General features: G+C 38.8%; 1 protein-coding gene across 1 annotated transcript in view; it reads left to right on the top strand.

The window, feature by feature from the left end:
- fat4 (FAT atypical cadherin 4) overlaps positions 1–14837 on the top strand; it is a 121709-nt gene that overhangs the window by 54196 nt on the left and 52676 nt on the right. Inside the window, exons 2-3 of the mRNA XM_079249921.1 lie at positions 6735–6866; positions 14091–14352. Of these exons, the coding sequence (XP_079106047.1) occupies positions 6735–6866; positions 14091–14352 (394 nt within the window). The remainder of the gene's footprint in view (positions 1–6734; positions 6867–14090; positions 14353–14837) is intronic.

Below are 14837 nucleotides of genomic sequence, written 5' to 3'. Positions count from 1 at the left end.
GAAAATACATTTCTTTCCTTCTGTCTTCAAAGCATAGTTTTCACAAATAGGCTAATTATTTTGTTTTTCAGCTTTCATCTCACAAGTAGAAGAAAATACCCGTTTTGAAGTTCTTCTAACCTTTCAGTGTGTGGATACACAGCGTGCCGCATCTAATAGGCTATGGTAATTTGAATGATGGCTTTGAATTGTGCTTCAGCTTCAAGGAGAACCAAATCTTGCCTTGCCTCTATTAAATCTACTCTGATCTTCCACGAGGTCTAATTAAACTTTCCATCCGAGTGTTGCAGGTAAGAGTAATAAGGAAAGAGTTATGTCTGTTCACAGGGAAGAGGAACCACAGTCCGTACTCTTTGTGACCACATGCAGGATTATTACAAATGGCAGTGTGTCATGATTTGTTTCCATTCCTCTGTTTGCAAAGACGGACACAGAGTCTCTATGAAACAATATCTTGGCCCACATGACCTGGTAGGTTATTCATTCTGTTGGATTATATATCCGATCAGGAATGCTCGGAGGGAACCTTGTTTGGCAGGGTACGCAGGGGACTTGAGGGGGGGCCTGCTGTAGACAAACAATCTTTTAACAGTTGGTGAAGTGGTCCACAGAGACGAGAGTGATCCCCTTTATTAAAACCACTTGTCCAACACAGCCTCTCTTCTCTCTCTCTCTCTCCCCTTGTTGGCTGCTTGAAGCCAAGGTACTTCTTGATAGTTTGCAGACTTTTGTTTTGTTTTGTTTTGTCTGACTTTTTCTATAACTTACCCTGTTGTTTCCTGACACAGGTCTTGCAGGAGATTTTGGGGGGACTTGAGGGGGGTGTGATCGTACCCTGACTTCTCCCTTGCACAGCATGTTGAGGTTTGGCTGACGTCCAGCTTTGTCTGCTTTTTTCCCCCCGGCTCTTTCCCATCTCCAGCTCACTCCAATTCCTGTCTCCAGAGCACGAATGCACTTTGCCGAGCCTGATGACTGTGGTTGGAAGATGAATTACCCCGCAGGCATTTGTTTGACAGATCCAGCCAGTTGCGATTGTACACGTGTTGAAGAAGCCATGCAGAAGAGATTGGTTTGACCTTGTCTTAATTATTTAGTTTTGTTTCCTTTTGTTGTTTAAACACGGTGCGGAGACGGCACTTTTACCAATATCCTTGACCTTCAGAACCCATGAAGTCTTAAGCCCCCATAAATCTGGAGGCGAGAGTCTATGACATTCAGTCTAAACATTTTAAACAACCAAAGGGAGAGGTAGACATAAAAATAAAGTAAAAATAATGATGGTCTTTGTCTGTAGACTTCCATAAAATAGTTGTGTTGAACGTGGCCTTCCTTCACTCAGGTCCCACATTTCAGATCTCGGATCCCATATGGTTTTGAGATTAAGGAAGAGGTATATGGTCCTGGCTCTTTCTAGACAGTTGGTTATTAATTTCTGGATTTAAAAAGATGACAGACTCCTTCATCCAGTGCACTAGACCTTAAGTAGAGCAAGAAGATTGGGAAAAGTATGGCTTTCCAAAATGTACAGAGTTCCTCAGAAGCTCCTGGAGGTTTGATCCATTTGTGAAGCATTGTGGGAATTCGTCTGGATGTCCTCACTGACCTTCACAGGTGCAGACCCTCAGAAGTTTCGGAGACAGTATTTGGAAAGGATGTAGCCTCTCTGTCTGAATATGAAAAGGCTCTGTGATGATTTTTCTTCTCCTTTTAGGAAACATAGCAAATGGAGCCTTTGTATTTTTCTGCTTCTGTTGGAATACTCTAACTAACCCAAGCTGTGCCAGCCTACAGCTTCTCTTAGCTTCCAAGAGCTGTCCTCACATTACACATTACATTAAACCAATGTAACCTTAGATAACCATCGTGTCATTGTAAACAAACCTCAGATTCAATTAGTTTAGCAAGTTCGTTGATCACGTGTCGTTGAAATCAGTCCATTGAATGGGTTTTTGAATCCTTTATGGCTGTGTCATAAATGCTTTTTCAAGTTTTCAAGTTTCAGTAATTTATTTTCACATCATGTAATTCTTGCTCTGGCTCTATAATGAAGTGTTGCATTTGAGATTGTACTTTGATCTCAGTTTTGAACACATTAGGCCCAACTTGGGCTCATGCACATTGGTAAAAAATGGATGATCCAAAGTGGAATCACTCAATCTCAGAGGCCAAGAATAATGAGTGCTGGAAATCGGTGCTTCCCCCAACCCCTGACCCCGAGTCGTCAACAGCAGCTAATGAGACGTTTTATCATTTTGAGATGGTTAGTTCCTGCAGGAGGCGCACCCTGTTCTGCTTTTACGATCGAATGATCTCACATTTACAGGCGAAATCTTGCATCAGCTGCAATGGGAGAACATTGTTTTCTCCAGTTGGAAGAGATTTTTTGTGCTAATGATGTGGATTTCACTCAGAGGTTGTTGGTGTTCAGTGGAGTATCCATTGTGTTACCTATCTGCAAAGCCAGCCATTACTCAGTTTATCAGGCTTTCCAATGGTTATTAAAAACAACTGAGTTTATAACCAATACAATATGTGCACTGCTTTCATGGGGCTGTGCTAACAAAATAGATGTCTTTTCCCGCATCTGTCTGTCTGGCTGTCCATCTGTCTGCAGTGGACTTGGCGGAACTGCAAGTATGAGGTGCTTTTAGTGGGAAAGTTGAAAACTTGACTTTGGGAAAGTGGGTTTCATGCTTTCAGGGATGCAGGTAATGCTTTTACCTTCAGCTGTAACCAGAACTGTGGTTTCTTCTAGCTGTGGAAACGACATTGCGGTGGAATAGAAGACGCATTTCGCTACATTGTGTTGCTTTAAACTCTATGCCTGTGCTTTCATGTCTATTTCTTGATGATGATTTCAAAGATTTGAAAGTGCATTCTTGGACATTTCTAATACTGAATTATTAAAAATTTACATTTCCTCATACTTTGACCTTAACAAATTTGAAAGTTAATTCATCCCATTTAGTTTGGAGGTCTCAGCACAAAAATCTCTCCAAATGTCTGTATGTATAAATAAAAAACATCTGTAAGGCGCTATGCTTCTCGAGGTTTGTAGGAAAATATGTCTTTTTTGTAATTTGAGTGAAATGGCCCTTTAAATTTCAATTTTATGAGAGAAAAGCCTAGATTGCATAACACGAGCCGAGATATCTAAATAATCCCACCTGTCATTTCTGGGTATATCATACAAGCTTTGGGAATTTTGCTCCAGGATGAATTTATCATGGCTGAGTCTCAGCCTCTTGGACAAATACCTTCCATCACTTACGGTCTCATAATCGACAGAGCTCAGAAACCACTTGACGTGTGAATCATTCATACCTCCCTATAAATAATAAAAACCTGGCAGCCAGTTAGCAGCACCTGCAACTTGAAACAGTAGTTCGTGAAACACAATCTTTTAGCTTGTAAACTAATGTGTTTCACCTGCCTGGGCCGTGGCGTCTGGGTTCACCGCCTGCCCGCTTTGAGCCGCAGACAGGTCGAGAGAACAAAATCCACTCTTCCTACCCCCCTCCACTCCCAACTCTGCTCTAACTCCCCCCTGACCTCGCTTCCTCTTCCTCCATTGAATTTTTACCAAAACCCTTTGATATGTTTCGGTCTCGTGGGAGTTCGGGTAATGCAAACTGGAAGCGTGAGGCGTAATTATTTCTAAAAACTGCACTTCTACCCTAATTAGTTCACTCTTCAGAAGTGGGCCTTGCATTATTTACACATCAAGGGGACACACAGGGCGGGAGATAAATATTCATTGTTTGTTGACTTTGCCCCGGTCCCTCAGCTCAGGCGCAAGTTGAGTGGAGAGCCACTGTCATTGTGACTTGTTTACGCGACTTCTGCATCGCTGCTGCCTTCGACATAATCACTCTTGTTCTTTAATTATCTCCACTCATGCTGACAGACAGACACCAACTCAGAGTGGGTTTTAATAAGTGGACAACATCCTCGTCAGGACACTGCCAGATCAGATGAATACGTTTCCCGTGATGAGGTTTGTTTAAAGTGTGACGTCGCGCAGACTTCTCCATATGGTGTCAAAACAGGGAACAGTAGAAAATCATGTTTTATTCAGTCAGAGTGTGACACCATTTCAGCCATCTCACCCTCAAAACATTATGGTTCTGGGTCATTTTTTTTTTTTTTTTTTTTTTTTTTACCAAAAGAGTCTGTGGCAGTTGTTGTTCAGAGTTTCCTGCTTCTGTTGCAGTGCAGATTTGTGGGACACATGAAGACTGCTTTTCCTGTCACAGCAGTGCATGAATAGGCTGCTGAGTCTGACCCTCCACCCCAGTGGTCATGCAGCCTTGAGGCCTATTGTCTGCACTATGAATAACAAATGGTAAACTGTTTGCTTCAGAAAGCTGCATCCATTGCAGATTTTTGGCTGTTCCATTTTTACCTCTTACTTGATCTCACCAACTCTTCATCCGTACATGTTAAAGGAGATTATGAGGTGCAGGCATCTTCTGATCTCCTGACACATGAATTACCATAATCACTGTCAACATTAATGGAGATCCTATCACTGGAGAATTTAAACATGGCTTTTCCATATTTATAGAAGTAATAAACAGAGAATGTGCAACAAAATGTCTGTTATAATTCAAAGGCCGTGTTTACTGGCTTTGAAATGCATATTTGGGTTAGTGGATGAGGCGGAGGGGATAGCAATTGTGAGTTGTGGAGTTCGAGTGGAAATATAATATTGCTACTCTAGACTCTGAAGTGAACCATAAATGTCTCACTCTCACTGTCTCCAGGGTTTCCACTTTCCCTTGGAGAATTGGATAACCCACCTTGTGTAGCTGCTTTCTTACTGCACAGCTAAAGGTGGTTTTAAGTACAACAGGAAACTTGCTTTCTTGATTTAAGTTGTTTGTTGCTTATTGCTGCAATTTTGATTTAATTTAGACAGCATGCCAAATATGTCTGTTGTTGTCTGATGTCGGAACATGAAACAGCTTGTAGTATGGTGTTTCAGCATGACTGTCTTAGATAGTGTGAAATTTTGTAAATAATTTAAAAATAAAAATGTCTCTGTTAATGGGGCAGTGTTGTTTTTAAAGAACAAAATGCTTCCTATAAGATGCTAGGGTGTTTACACATCCTGTTGTCTAGAATGTCATTGAATACCAATGGCTTAAAGACTGCAGTTATTTTAATACCAATGTTTTGTCCAAAACCATGACAAAACAATATCACAACAATGTATAGTATAGCCGGAAGCTGAACTGTTGGCAGGAGGGTTTCTAAGTGTGGTAAGAGTCTTTGGGGCTCCATGGGCTCCTTTGTTAAATCGGGAATAAATTACACATCATATTGATTTACTTTAAGTTGCTTAATTTACATAAACAATTGATCTAATCACAAGTTTTGCTCATACCGCTGCTGCATCTGCATTACATTTAACTTATCAGAACAAGTCACTTTTTACATGGGGTAAAGTTTATCTACATGGGGGGTCTGTGGTCTACTGTAATGTATGTTTATTTTAATTTTGAAGACTTGAAAGTGAAACTCCCTGAGCTGCAGTTAGTTTGCTCTACTGTTACACTCGCTGCACATCTCTGTGGAAAAGCACCTGAAGTCACTTTGTAAACGGTACAATTTCTAGGATTTCCAGTCACAATGTGGTATATTAAGCCTGCAATGGACACCATATATTATAACAGTTTACCATTCAACTATTATATCAAAAGGAAAACAATGATTTCAATGTCCCTCTCATTTATTGACCACTTAATGAGCAACTTCAGACATATAATTAAAGGAAAGCTTAAAACAAAAGTGAGTGAGCTTTCACGTTATGTATTAGACTGAATAAACTCCTCATTACCAATGTTTAGACCCTGCCACAAATGCAACATTTCATAATAGCTGTATGCAGTAAAATAAGCTTGAGTAGAACTTCATTGTAGTTAAGGTGTTTTTTTTTTGTTTTTTTTGGGGGGGGGCATTTTGGTCCCTTTGTCAACTTTTTTGTCTTTTTCAACTGGCTTCTGTAATTGATTGAATTACAGCTGAATATTTACAATGTTTCATTGCATCTTAGCCATATTAAACCTGGAGAGTTATGCTAAAAGCTCATTGTTACACTTCATAGCACAAGCAAGCTATCCATTCAAGCTAGCCCTTCAAGCTAGCCCTTTAAGCTAGTCCTTCTCTTTCAATTTTACTGTTAACTTTTTTTTTCCTATTATATATTTTCCAATTACATTATGTGGGATTTTTTTAAAGTGATTCCTAACATATACTGACATGCAGAATAGGCAAATTAGTTTTTTGCTCAGGTTATCCCACCAGTTGCATGTAACAAAGGTAATTTTGTTGCTCTTTAAAATATATACCCTCTTTTCTATCAATCTAACATATTTGACTTGTTTAGTAAAATACAAAAAAAGCTCATGTCAAATAATAATTTTTAATAAACTGAAAGACTGAGCATATGGATTGTTTTTGTGCTTTGGATTTGACACTACTTCTTCCTCCTTTCATCCCTTTTTGACCTTTAAAGTAATGTATGTTGTCTAATAAGCTCACAGTTTTTCCTTTCTAACTTTTTGGGAGACAGACAGTGATTCATTTCCCCGACAGGTGCATTTTTTTCATCTTCTGAAATCCAAGAAGACAGAAATGTTCCCTTCTTTGCAATGATCTCAATGTGCAGACAGGAGCCTTTTGGCAGCGCTTTAATGGAAACTATGGTGTTTATTCTCTCTCTGCAGGTGGAGATCACACTGCAGGACATCAACGACAACCCGCCTGTTTTTCCTAATGATATTCTTGATGTGACCATAGAGGAGAATGTTGGAGATGGCTTCAAGATAATGCAGCTAACAGCCACCGATGCAGACGAGGTAATGCTTCTGTTCTGACTTTCTGTTCTGTCTGAAAGTGTTTTTGCATTTTTTCTGTGCCCGTTTTCCACTTGGCTTCATTCAGAATAGATATCATGGAAAGCCAAATTGAAAATGGTCAATCTTTTTTGTTGTTTGTGTCTTTATTAGGTCAGTTTGCGCTTTCATTTTAAATGGACTTAAGTCTGGATTAAGTATGTTCACATTTGATCACCTTCAGATATAAAATTACAAATACTCAAGGCAGAAAAGCTCGATCGGTTGAGAAATTATGAAGAACCGGTGTCACATTCTTTATGCTATAAGGCAGGGGTCACCAACTCCTGTCCTCTGCGGCTACCATCCTGCAAGTTGCTGTGTTTTCACAAGTTCAACAAGCTTTTCAACAAGTTGTTGGATAACCTTTACATTTAAATCAAGCATGTTGTACGAGGGAAACAAAAAAAACCTGCAGGACAGTAGCCCTCGGAGTAGCCGGAGTTGGTGACACCGACTAAAAGGTGCACCTTTTGATTCTAGTTCGATCACCATATACTTAGGCTCTATAAAATTATGAGCGACACATCAAGCAAACAATGGAATAATCACAATGGAATGATCAGAAGAGAGAAGATTAAACATAATAAATATTAGTTTAAAGAGCAGAGTGAACAGACGAGTCCAACATTTAACTTTGACACAGCAGTACAAATATCCACATCCTCCCTTTACTGCAGACTCTCTTCATGCAATTTCTCCCCAAAGCACACATGCACAGAATTCTTCTTTTGTAGTTTATGCGCTGATATTATCTGAGATGTTTTTGAGTCCACAGATGCCACACAGCGGCTAGCGATTCTTTTATTTTGGCCAGTTATTCTCATAATCTCTCGATGGTCCCTGCAGTTCACATTACATCAGCAGCATCACTCCCAATTAGTTAAAGTCTTCGTCTTCGGCTGCTTAAGGCAGGATATGGACATAAATCCTGCAGTGAGCAAAAGGCAGGCCCTGCCTGCATCTCAAAGGTCTGTGGTCCCTCACCTAAGCCAAAGGACACAGTTGAAATGAATGGAAAAAGTCCGACTGGAGAGAGGCAAGAGATTAGAAAGAAAGTGTATTGATTCAGATTTAATGTTAACTTATGAGGCCACACGTTTTTTATTGCGCAGCTGTTGCCTCACTCCCTTCTCTTCACTCTGAATGTGAGAAAAGTTGAACAAAGACCCACTTCTGGCCATTTCTCTTTTATCGAATACTATATTGACTGTAAATCTCAGACCTGGAGGCAGGTCAGTCTTTTCAGTAGGGGGATTTCAGGACATTATTTGATTGTGTTCCTCTTTTCAGAGCCAAAGAATTCCCAGTTTTAATCTTGAAAGGTTTAGCATGTGGTATGACATAAAAGTTTGCAGTTATTCACTTTTTCCTCATATCTGAAGTTATGAATTGGGTAATCCTGAGCTGTGATCCATAAGCTGAAACCTCTCAGACAAGATTTGTAGAAAATGAAACATTTGCTCATACAGGAACATCAATACATGTAAGACTCAACTTTATTAACTTTAGTTTAAGAAAAGTCACATTTTGCTTCCAAACAGGGATTATATGAGGGAAAAATTACTTAGAAAGTCAAAGAGGCTGTTTAGAAGTTAGAAATCCAATGTTTACTCCAAGCTTGAGCACTGCCATGAATAGATTGCTAAATAGAAGCCTATGCTTCGTTCCAGCTCTCATTTGGAGCCAGATATCCAGCCAGCCAAGTCTTTGCCCACATCCTTACGCAGGAAACTTAAGTTGACAATCAATGTACGGAACGCATTGGAAGCCTTTTTGAGAAAACCACATGTGTGAGCAACTGCAGAGTAGCCAAGAGTGCAAGCTGTTGGCCAGCTGACGGGCCAAATTCAGACATCATAATGATCCCATCTAATTTAACAGCGCTACATGTGAGATTCATGTGGAAGGGTATTAAAATGCTGGTTCTACACATCCGTTTTACTCTACATCCATTTCCTTATGTAAAAAAAACAAAAGAATTGCAGTTTGGGTAAAAGCAATAAAAAGTGCATAGCTGCGCATATATGTGTCTAATGCAAGTTAAGCTTCCCGGAATATACTTCTCACCTCATCTGAAAGAATTTTCTAACTTTTGTTTGCCACTGGAATGTTTTATTAGTATTCTGACCTGATGTGGAAAATATGTCGCTGGTGGGGAAAAGAAAGAAAAGCAAAAAACTAAATAAAGAAAAATGCAATAATGACCATTTTAGCAGAGGTTCCTGAAAGTCAAAGCAGCCTGAAAATGAGCAGTGATGTGTTGCAAAAACCTGAAAACTCACTGCAAAAAGTTTTCTGTACTTGCGAGACAGATTTACACACACGCACAGCAACAGGTTGAGCCATCTGTAACTTTCAAAGGCTTTATCTTTGAACTGTCATTGCCTGTTTTCCAGAAGTCTGTGTTATGATTGGCCTGCTTGCTCAGTGCTGTTACATACAGGAAGCTCACCATCCCCGACGGTGCTCTCTGCTTCGCACCTCTTTCCTCTCATAGGAGCTGTGTGCTCCCAAAAACCACTCATCTGCTAAATGAGTTTCCTTCTGCTCCAGTTTGGTACGCCTTGCTCTGAAACACTGCTCCATAACTGGTCAGCAGGCTCACCACCCCCTCCCTAACAACCTCCCATGCCTTTGGAGAGCTGTAAAGTACTCGAACTCTCGAGTCAAGGTCAAGAGGCCGAGCAGTGCAGTTGTACTGTTGTGCGCTTGTGTGCGTGTAAGATCTTTAGCACTCGTGTTGTTCTCGTAAAGTGAAAGAGATGGGGCCAGTCAAACAAATGAAATGCATTTAAATGAGAGTAGAGCTATTTTATAGGTGTGTAAAGACTTGCCAGTGTTCATAATTTGCATTGGTATGTGTGTGAGTTGGACTGTGGCCTAGATGGACCGCCTGCTCTGCCTTTCCCACCTCCCTGGCTCTGCCTTTGAACCCTATCAGAAAATTAATTGGCAAACCATGGGTGTTGGGTTCCAGACTGAGGTGCAGGTGGCTAATGGCATCACCAGATCTGGAGCCAGTGATTGATGACAGCAGGGTCCTTAGATGAGCAGAACCTCACTTAGACCTCCCTCTTTTTTCTTCCACCAGGCCTGAATCTCAGATACAGCCTCTGTTAATGTAATGAAAGGCAAGGTCAAGAAGATGGAAGTTTTATCTGTTGTGAAAAAAAAGATAGATAAATAAATAAATACGTATATAAAACAAGCTACCAAAATAGCATTAGAGGAATTAATGAACTTTACTTGATGATATTGACTGTCTAAAGCTTTTGGCAAATAACTACATTTTCAGACTGGTTGTTATTAAGATGATGGAAAAGATAATGGCTAAGACGGTTGTAAAAATGATTACTAAATAATTTTAACATTACCCATGTTACACATGTAAAATGTTAAAATGCCTCTTCTAAATCTATATAAGTTTTTATTATTTCACTGCTCACTTTCTTGCAAGCAGCTTGCCAGCAATATTACTTTCACAGAAGGTGATATTGTGATCTCTGTTTCTTGTTCATCAAAATAAGTTCAGAATCTGATCAAAAACATTCTTGAAATACAGTCAGCAGTTGTACCATTAAAATATTTTAACTATTTGGCGGTTGTACAAATACACACTCTGCCTGTGATCTATAACGTTTGGGTTGCTTATACATTAGGTGAACTCAGCTCACTTAAATCACAATTATCTGGGTATTTGGAATTTGAAAGATCAAAATTTCTAAAACATTTTTTATAACAATGTTAAACAACAAGATTATACAAGTGACCAATTTTATTAAATGGTAAGAATATGGCTTCAAAGGAGAAACTGTCCTTTTATTGCTTACCTGGATCTCATTGTTAAAAGGGTCCTATTATGCTAGTTTTTTTTTTTTTCATCACCTAAATGCATGCTCGTGTTTTCCAGCACTCTTTATGTTTGATTTCCATGGCAAAAGAAACAATTGACTCTAGAGGGTTTTTTCTACTTCAAAATTTTAGTCTCGGGGGAGGGACTTAGTGATTGGACATCTTCTCTAGGTTGTGCACATTCACGAGAAGAAACCACACCCACCTTCACTGCTCAGTATAACTGCTCCTAGCAGCTGACCAATCAGATGCCCGGAGGCAGGACATAGGGTAGAGCTTTCTGTGTTCACTTGTTTCTGGAAGAGGCGGATCTGAGAGGATCAATACGAAATGAAAGAAGGGGTTTGTTAAAAGTGCTTGAATATATATTTACCTTCTGGGCTTGCATAATAGAATAAATTCGACTGAAATGTACATAAAATAGCCACTTAAAAAAATGGGAAGCAGAGCGTAGGCCTTCATAGAGGATGTTTTTATGTTCTGCACTTATAAACATTGCACAAAAAGTAAGAAACTTAATTACTTAAAGGGGGATTAATTCTCCCCTTTAATAATGCCAATTTATGTTGGATAATTAACAACTGGAAAGCCTGATTATTCACTTTTACCATGAGGTATAAATTGTTTGGATTGTGCTTCTGTGGAATGAGCAACACAGATAAATGTGTTAGTGTACCTAAAAAATGTGCCAAAAACCCTACATTATTCAGATGATTGCACTGCATCACAGTAAGAAAGGAAAAGCTCAACACATATTACCCATTTTACAATTCCTGCATTTTACACTGTCAGGGATCTTCACTAGAACGTGGAAGAACCACATGCAGCAGAACTTCCTGCCACCTCTTTCTATTTACTCTCCTCTGTCATTGCATAGACAGAGTTTTTAAAATGCATATTATGTAATGTATATCATGTATGTAAGTATATCAATCCAAACCAACTTAATGCAACACCTTTCTGTGTAAGCCCTCCATTGTCCAGGTCGGATCAAAAAACGTCACACAGACTTCAGGCAAAGCTGAAAGATTCTCTTTTAGTTTAACTGTAACTGAAGCCTTCGCTTTATCTCAATGAATAGCAGCAGCTTTTTGAAGTTGCTTTAGGTGTTTCGGCAGAAGACGCGCAGAGAGACAGTTGTCTGATCTCTCATTGTCCTCAGCACAAACGAAACGTCAAGCTCTGTCGTCGACCTCTTTCGCTTGTCATATCACATTCAGTCCTCCTCTCTTATTCCAAAGCCTCCTGCTATAAGCATGACATGTGTCATGGCCCGAGTACTTGTCCAAGGTAACAGGGGATCTATTAGTTTGATTTATAAAGGAAAACACTATAGCTGCCAAAAGTTCAAAGATGGAAAGCAGTTCTCAATGGAATATCCCCATTCAGCCTTGTGGGGTTTGTTTTTTTTTTTTTGTCATTTCATCTGTAAAAAATTCTGTATTCTTAGTCTTATTGAGGTTTTGTTTTTCTACAAGATCTATCATTGAGTGAATATCTTAAACACTGATAAGTTACAATTTAGATTTTAAGTATTTATTAGAAAACGCGGTTTCCCAACAAGAAGATTAACCACAAAAACCCAAACAAAGTATCTGAACCATGAATCATCCACGGAATGTTCTAGTATCTGAAAGCGCTTCTTTGTTATACTGTTCACATTTTGACATTATTAGACCAATGTTACACTTAATAAAGGACAAGTCATTATCACTTTTTTTTTTTTTTTAAATACACACCACTGTTATAATTTTTTCCCATTTCATTTCATTTATTTTGGCTGTGAACAACCTCACATCACAGCGAAACAAAACAGTTCAAAAGCACATCTATCTTTGTCCACCCTCATGATAGAAAAGGAGCAGGAAGAAGAAAAGCTTATAATGCCTGCCCCTTTCTTGATCAAAAACACACGTAAATAGTCTGTCAGCTGATTATTTCACAATCGACACTAATACTTGAAAATAAAAAAGTAAAAAGATAAACAAATAATCTATCACACTTGTTTATGATCAATATATTATCCATCATTTGTTTGATATTCAATATTTAAAATTATTTTTTAAAATTGAAATGTATTTTCGCCTTCAACTCTTTCTGCAGCAAACTCCATATTTTGGCTTCACATATTAAAAAGGCTCATCTGTTTTAATGTTGTCCTTGTAAATTGGTGCTTAAAGTGACATTTTCTCCTTTTTTCTTGATCTTTTCCACTAAAAACACCTTCTGTAAACCTTCTGGTAATACTTTATTTTTGGCTTTATACATAACTAATAATGTCTTTAACTCAACTACATTTTTGAGTTTCCTAAGTTTTAACTTAATAAACAGTGTGTTATTCTGGATCAGCTTTGTAATTAATTCTTACAGCTATTTTCTGTAAAATAAACAAGGACTTTATATTACTATACAGGTTGTTTTGAACAATAGGAATACCACTGCATGATTCCACCTAAATGTATATAATTAATTCTAATGACACTTGCCGTGCATTATTCTTGTATATACGCACACGCAGTTTGGCAACTTAAATCACTGTAATATCCCTCTGTTACAGGGCATCACCATAGCAACGCATTAAACAACTGATTTTACTTGACAGCGGTTGTTTAGCATAAAAACTACATCAAGGCCAAATTAAAATATCTCCTATACTTTATCATAGCGCAGGTGTTGCAAAAAAGAAATAAATAGTTATAAAAGGTTTATGTGTGGGGCCATGGTATAGGCAGATTAAACAACTTGGATCTTGGATTGCATGCACGGCTCCTCATTGTTTAATCTATACATAAATAATAGATCTCAGCTGCCGTATGTTAGCAAATTAAAAATCTTTTTTCATGTTTGTGATAATCAATCTGATATAGTCCCATTAACCCTTAGATTTCTTTTGGCTACTTTATATTCTAATCTCTTTCACAGTCTTAGAAATCACAAGCTTTCTCTTTCCCCGTGCAAAAGACACAGTGAAAGGCTTCATTCATCCTAAACCAGCACATAGTTTGATCTGGAGACAAGACACGCTAACATGGAATAAAACAATCTGATTTGCTCCCAGATAGTATCTTTGATGTCACTAATCATTATGCTTTTCCTCTCTGTCCTGAGAATGTTACTCTGAACCAAAGATCCACTAAGTACAGCTTATTTGCAGGCTTCCTTCTCAGTCTTTTCAGTGCCACTGCTCTCCTTCCATGAATTCATGAAAGCAAATTGGTACTTTACCTCTGAAAATAGACTTTTAGGGCAAAATGGAGGATTGCAGTTGGCCTGAGAGAGTTGAACATGAAAATAAACAGGTAAATGTGACTTCATCTCTACTTTCTTCCTCAGGGTCCTAATGCCCTTGTGACGTACACCATCATAAGCGGTGCAGACGACAGCTTTCGCATCGACCCTGAATCTGGTGATCTGATTGCCACCAAGAAGCTGGACAGGGAGCGCAGATCAAAATATTCCCTTCTGGTGCGTGCAGACGATGGAAAGCAGTCATCTGACATGAGGCTAAACATCACTGTCAAAGACGTCAACGACCACACGCCCAAGTTCTCCCGTGCAACGTATTCGTTTGACATCCCAGAAGACATGTCACCAGGTGAGGTCACCTAATGGAGCATACAGTTACAAACTAAACACACTAAAATGCGTTGAACAGTTGGTGTTTTGTCTCCTGCTAAAGCTGTTAGACCAAACTCAGACCAGTCTAGGGGCAGATTTCTTCTTGCTTTTTCTTTTTTTTTTCTTAACATTTTTATATAAGTGTCGTAGCTCTCTTGAATTCTCTGGATTTTTCTCAAAGGGAAAATCAAATGTTAAGTAGGTCAAAAGGACGACAACTGAATTTAGGTTTATGTGGAAAGATATCAGCAACCGGCAAGATTTACAACAACACTGACAAGTGTCTGGCACTGCTAACTCATCGCTCTCGCTGCTTCAGTCACAAGATTATAGGTTTGGTAATTAAAAAAGAATGTCCAGTGAGGATGCAATCAAGATATAATCATGTAAAGTGCTAATAAAACACTTAATAATGAGCTGTTTTCTCAGTTGCAGTGTTAAAACTTCATCCATAATTCATCA

This window comes from Telmatherina bonti (genome assembly GCF_933228915.1).
Source record: "Telmatherina bonti genome assembly, chromosome: 12".
NCBI lineage: Eukaryota > Metazoa > Chordata > Actinopteri > Atheriniformes > Telmatherinidae > Telmatherina > Telmatherina bonti.
Note: the sequence above shows the minus strand (reverse complement) of the source record. Positions and strands in the feature narration are given on the sequence as shown.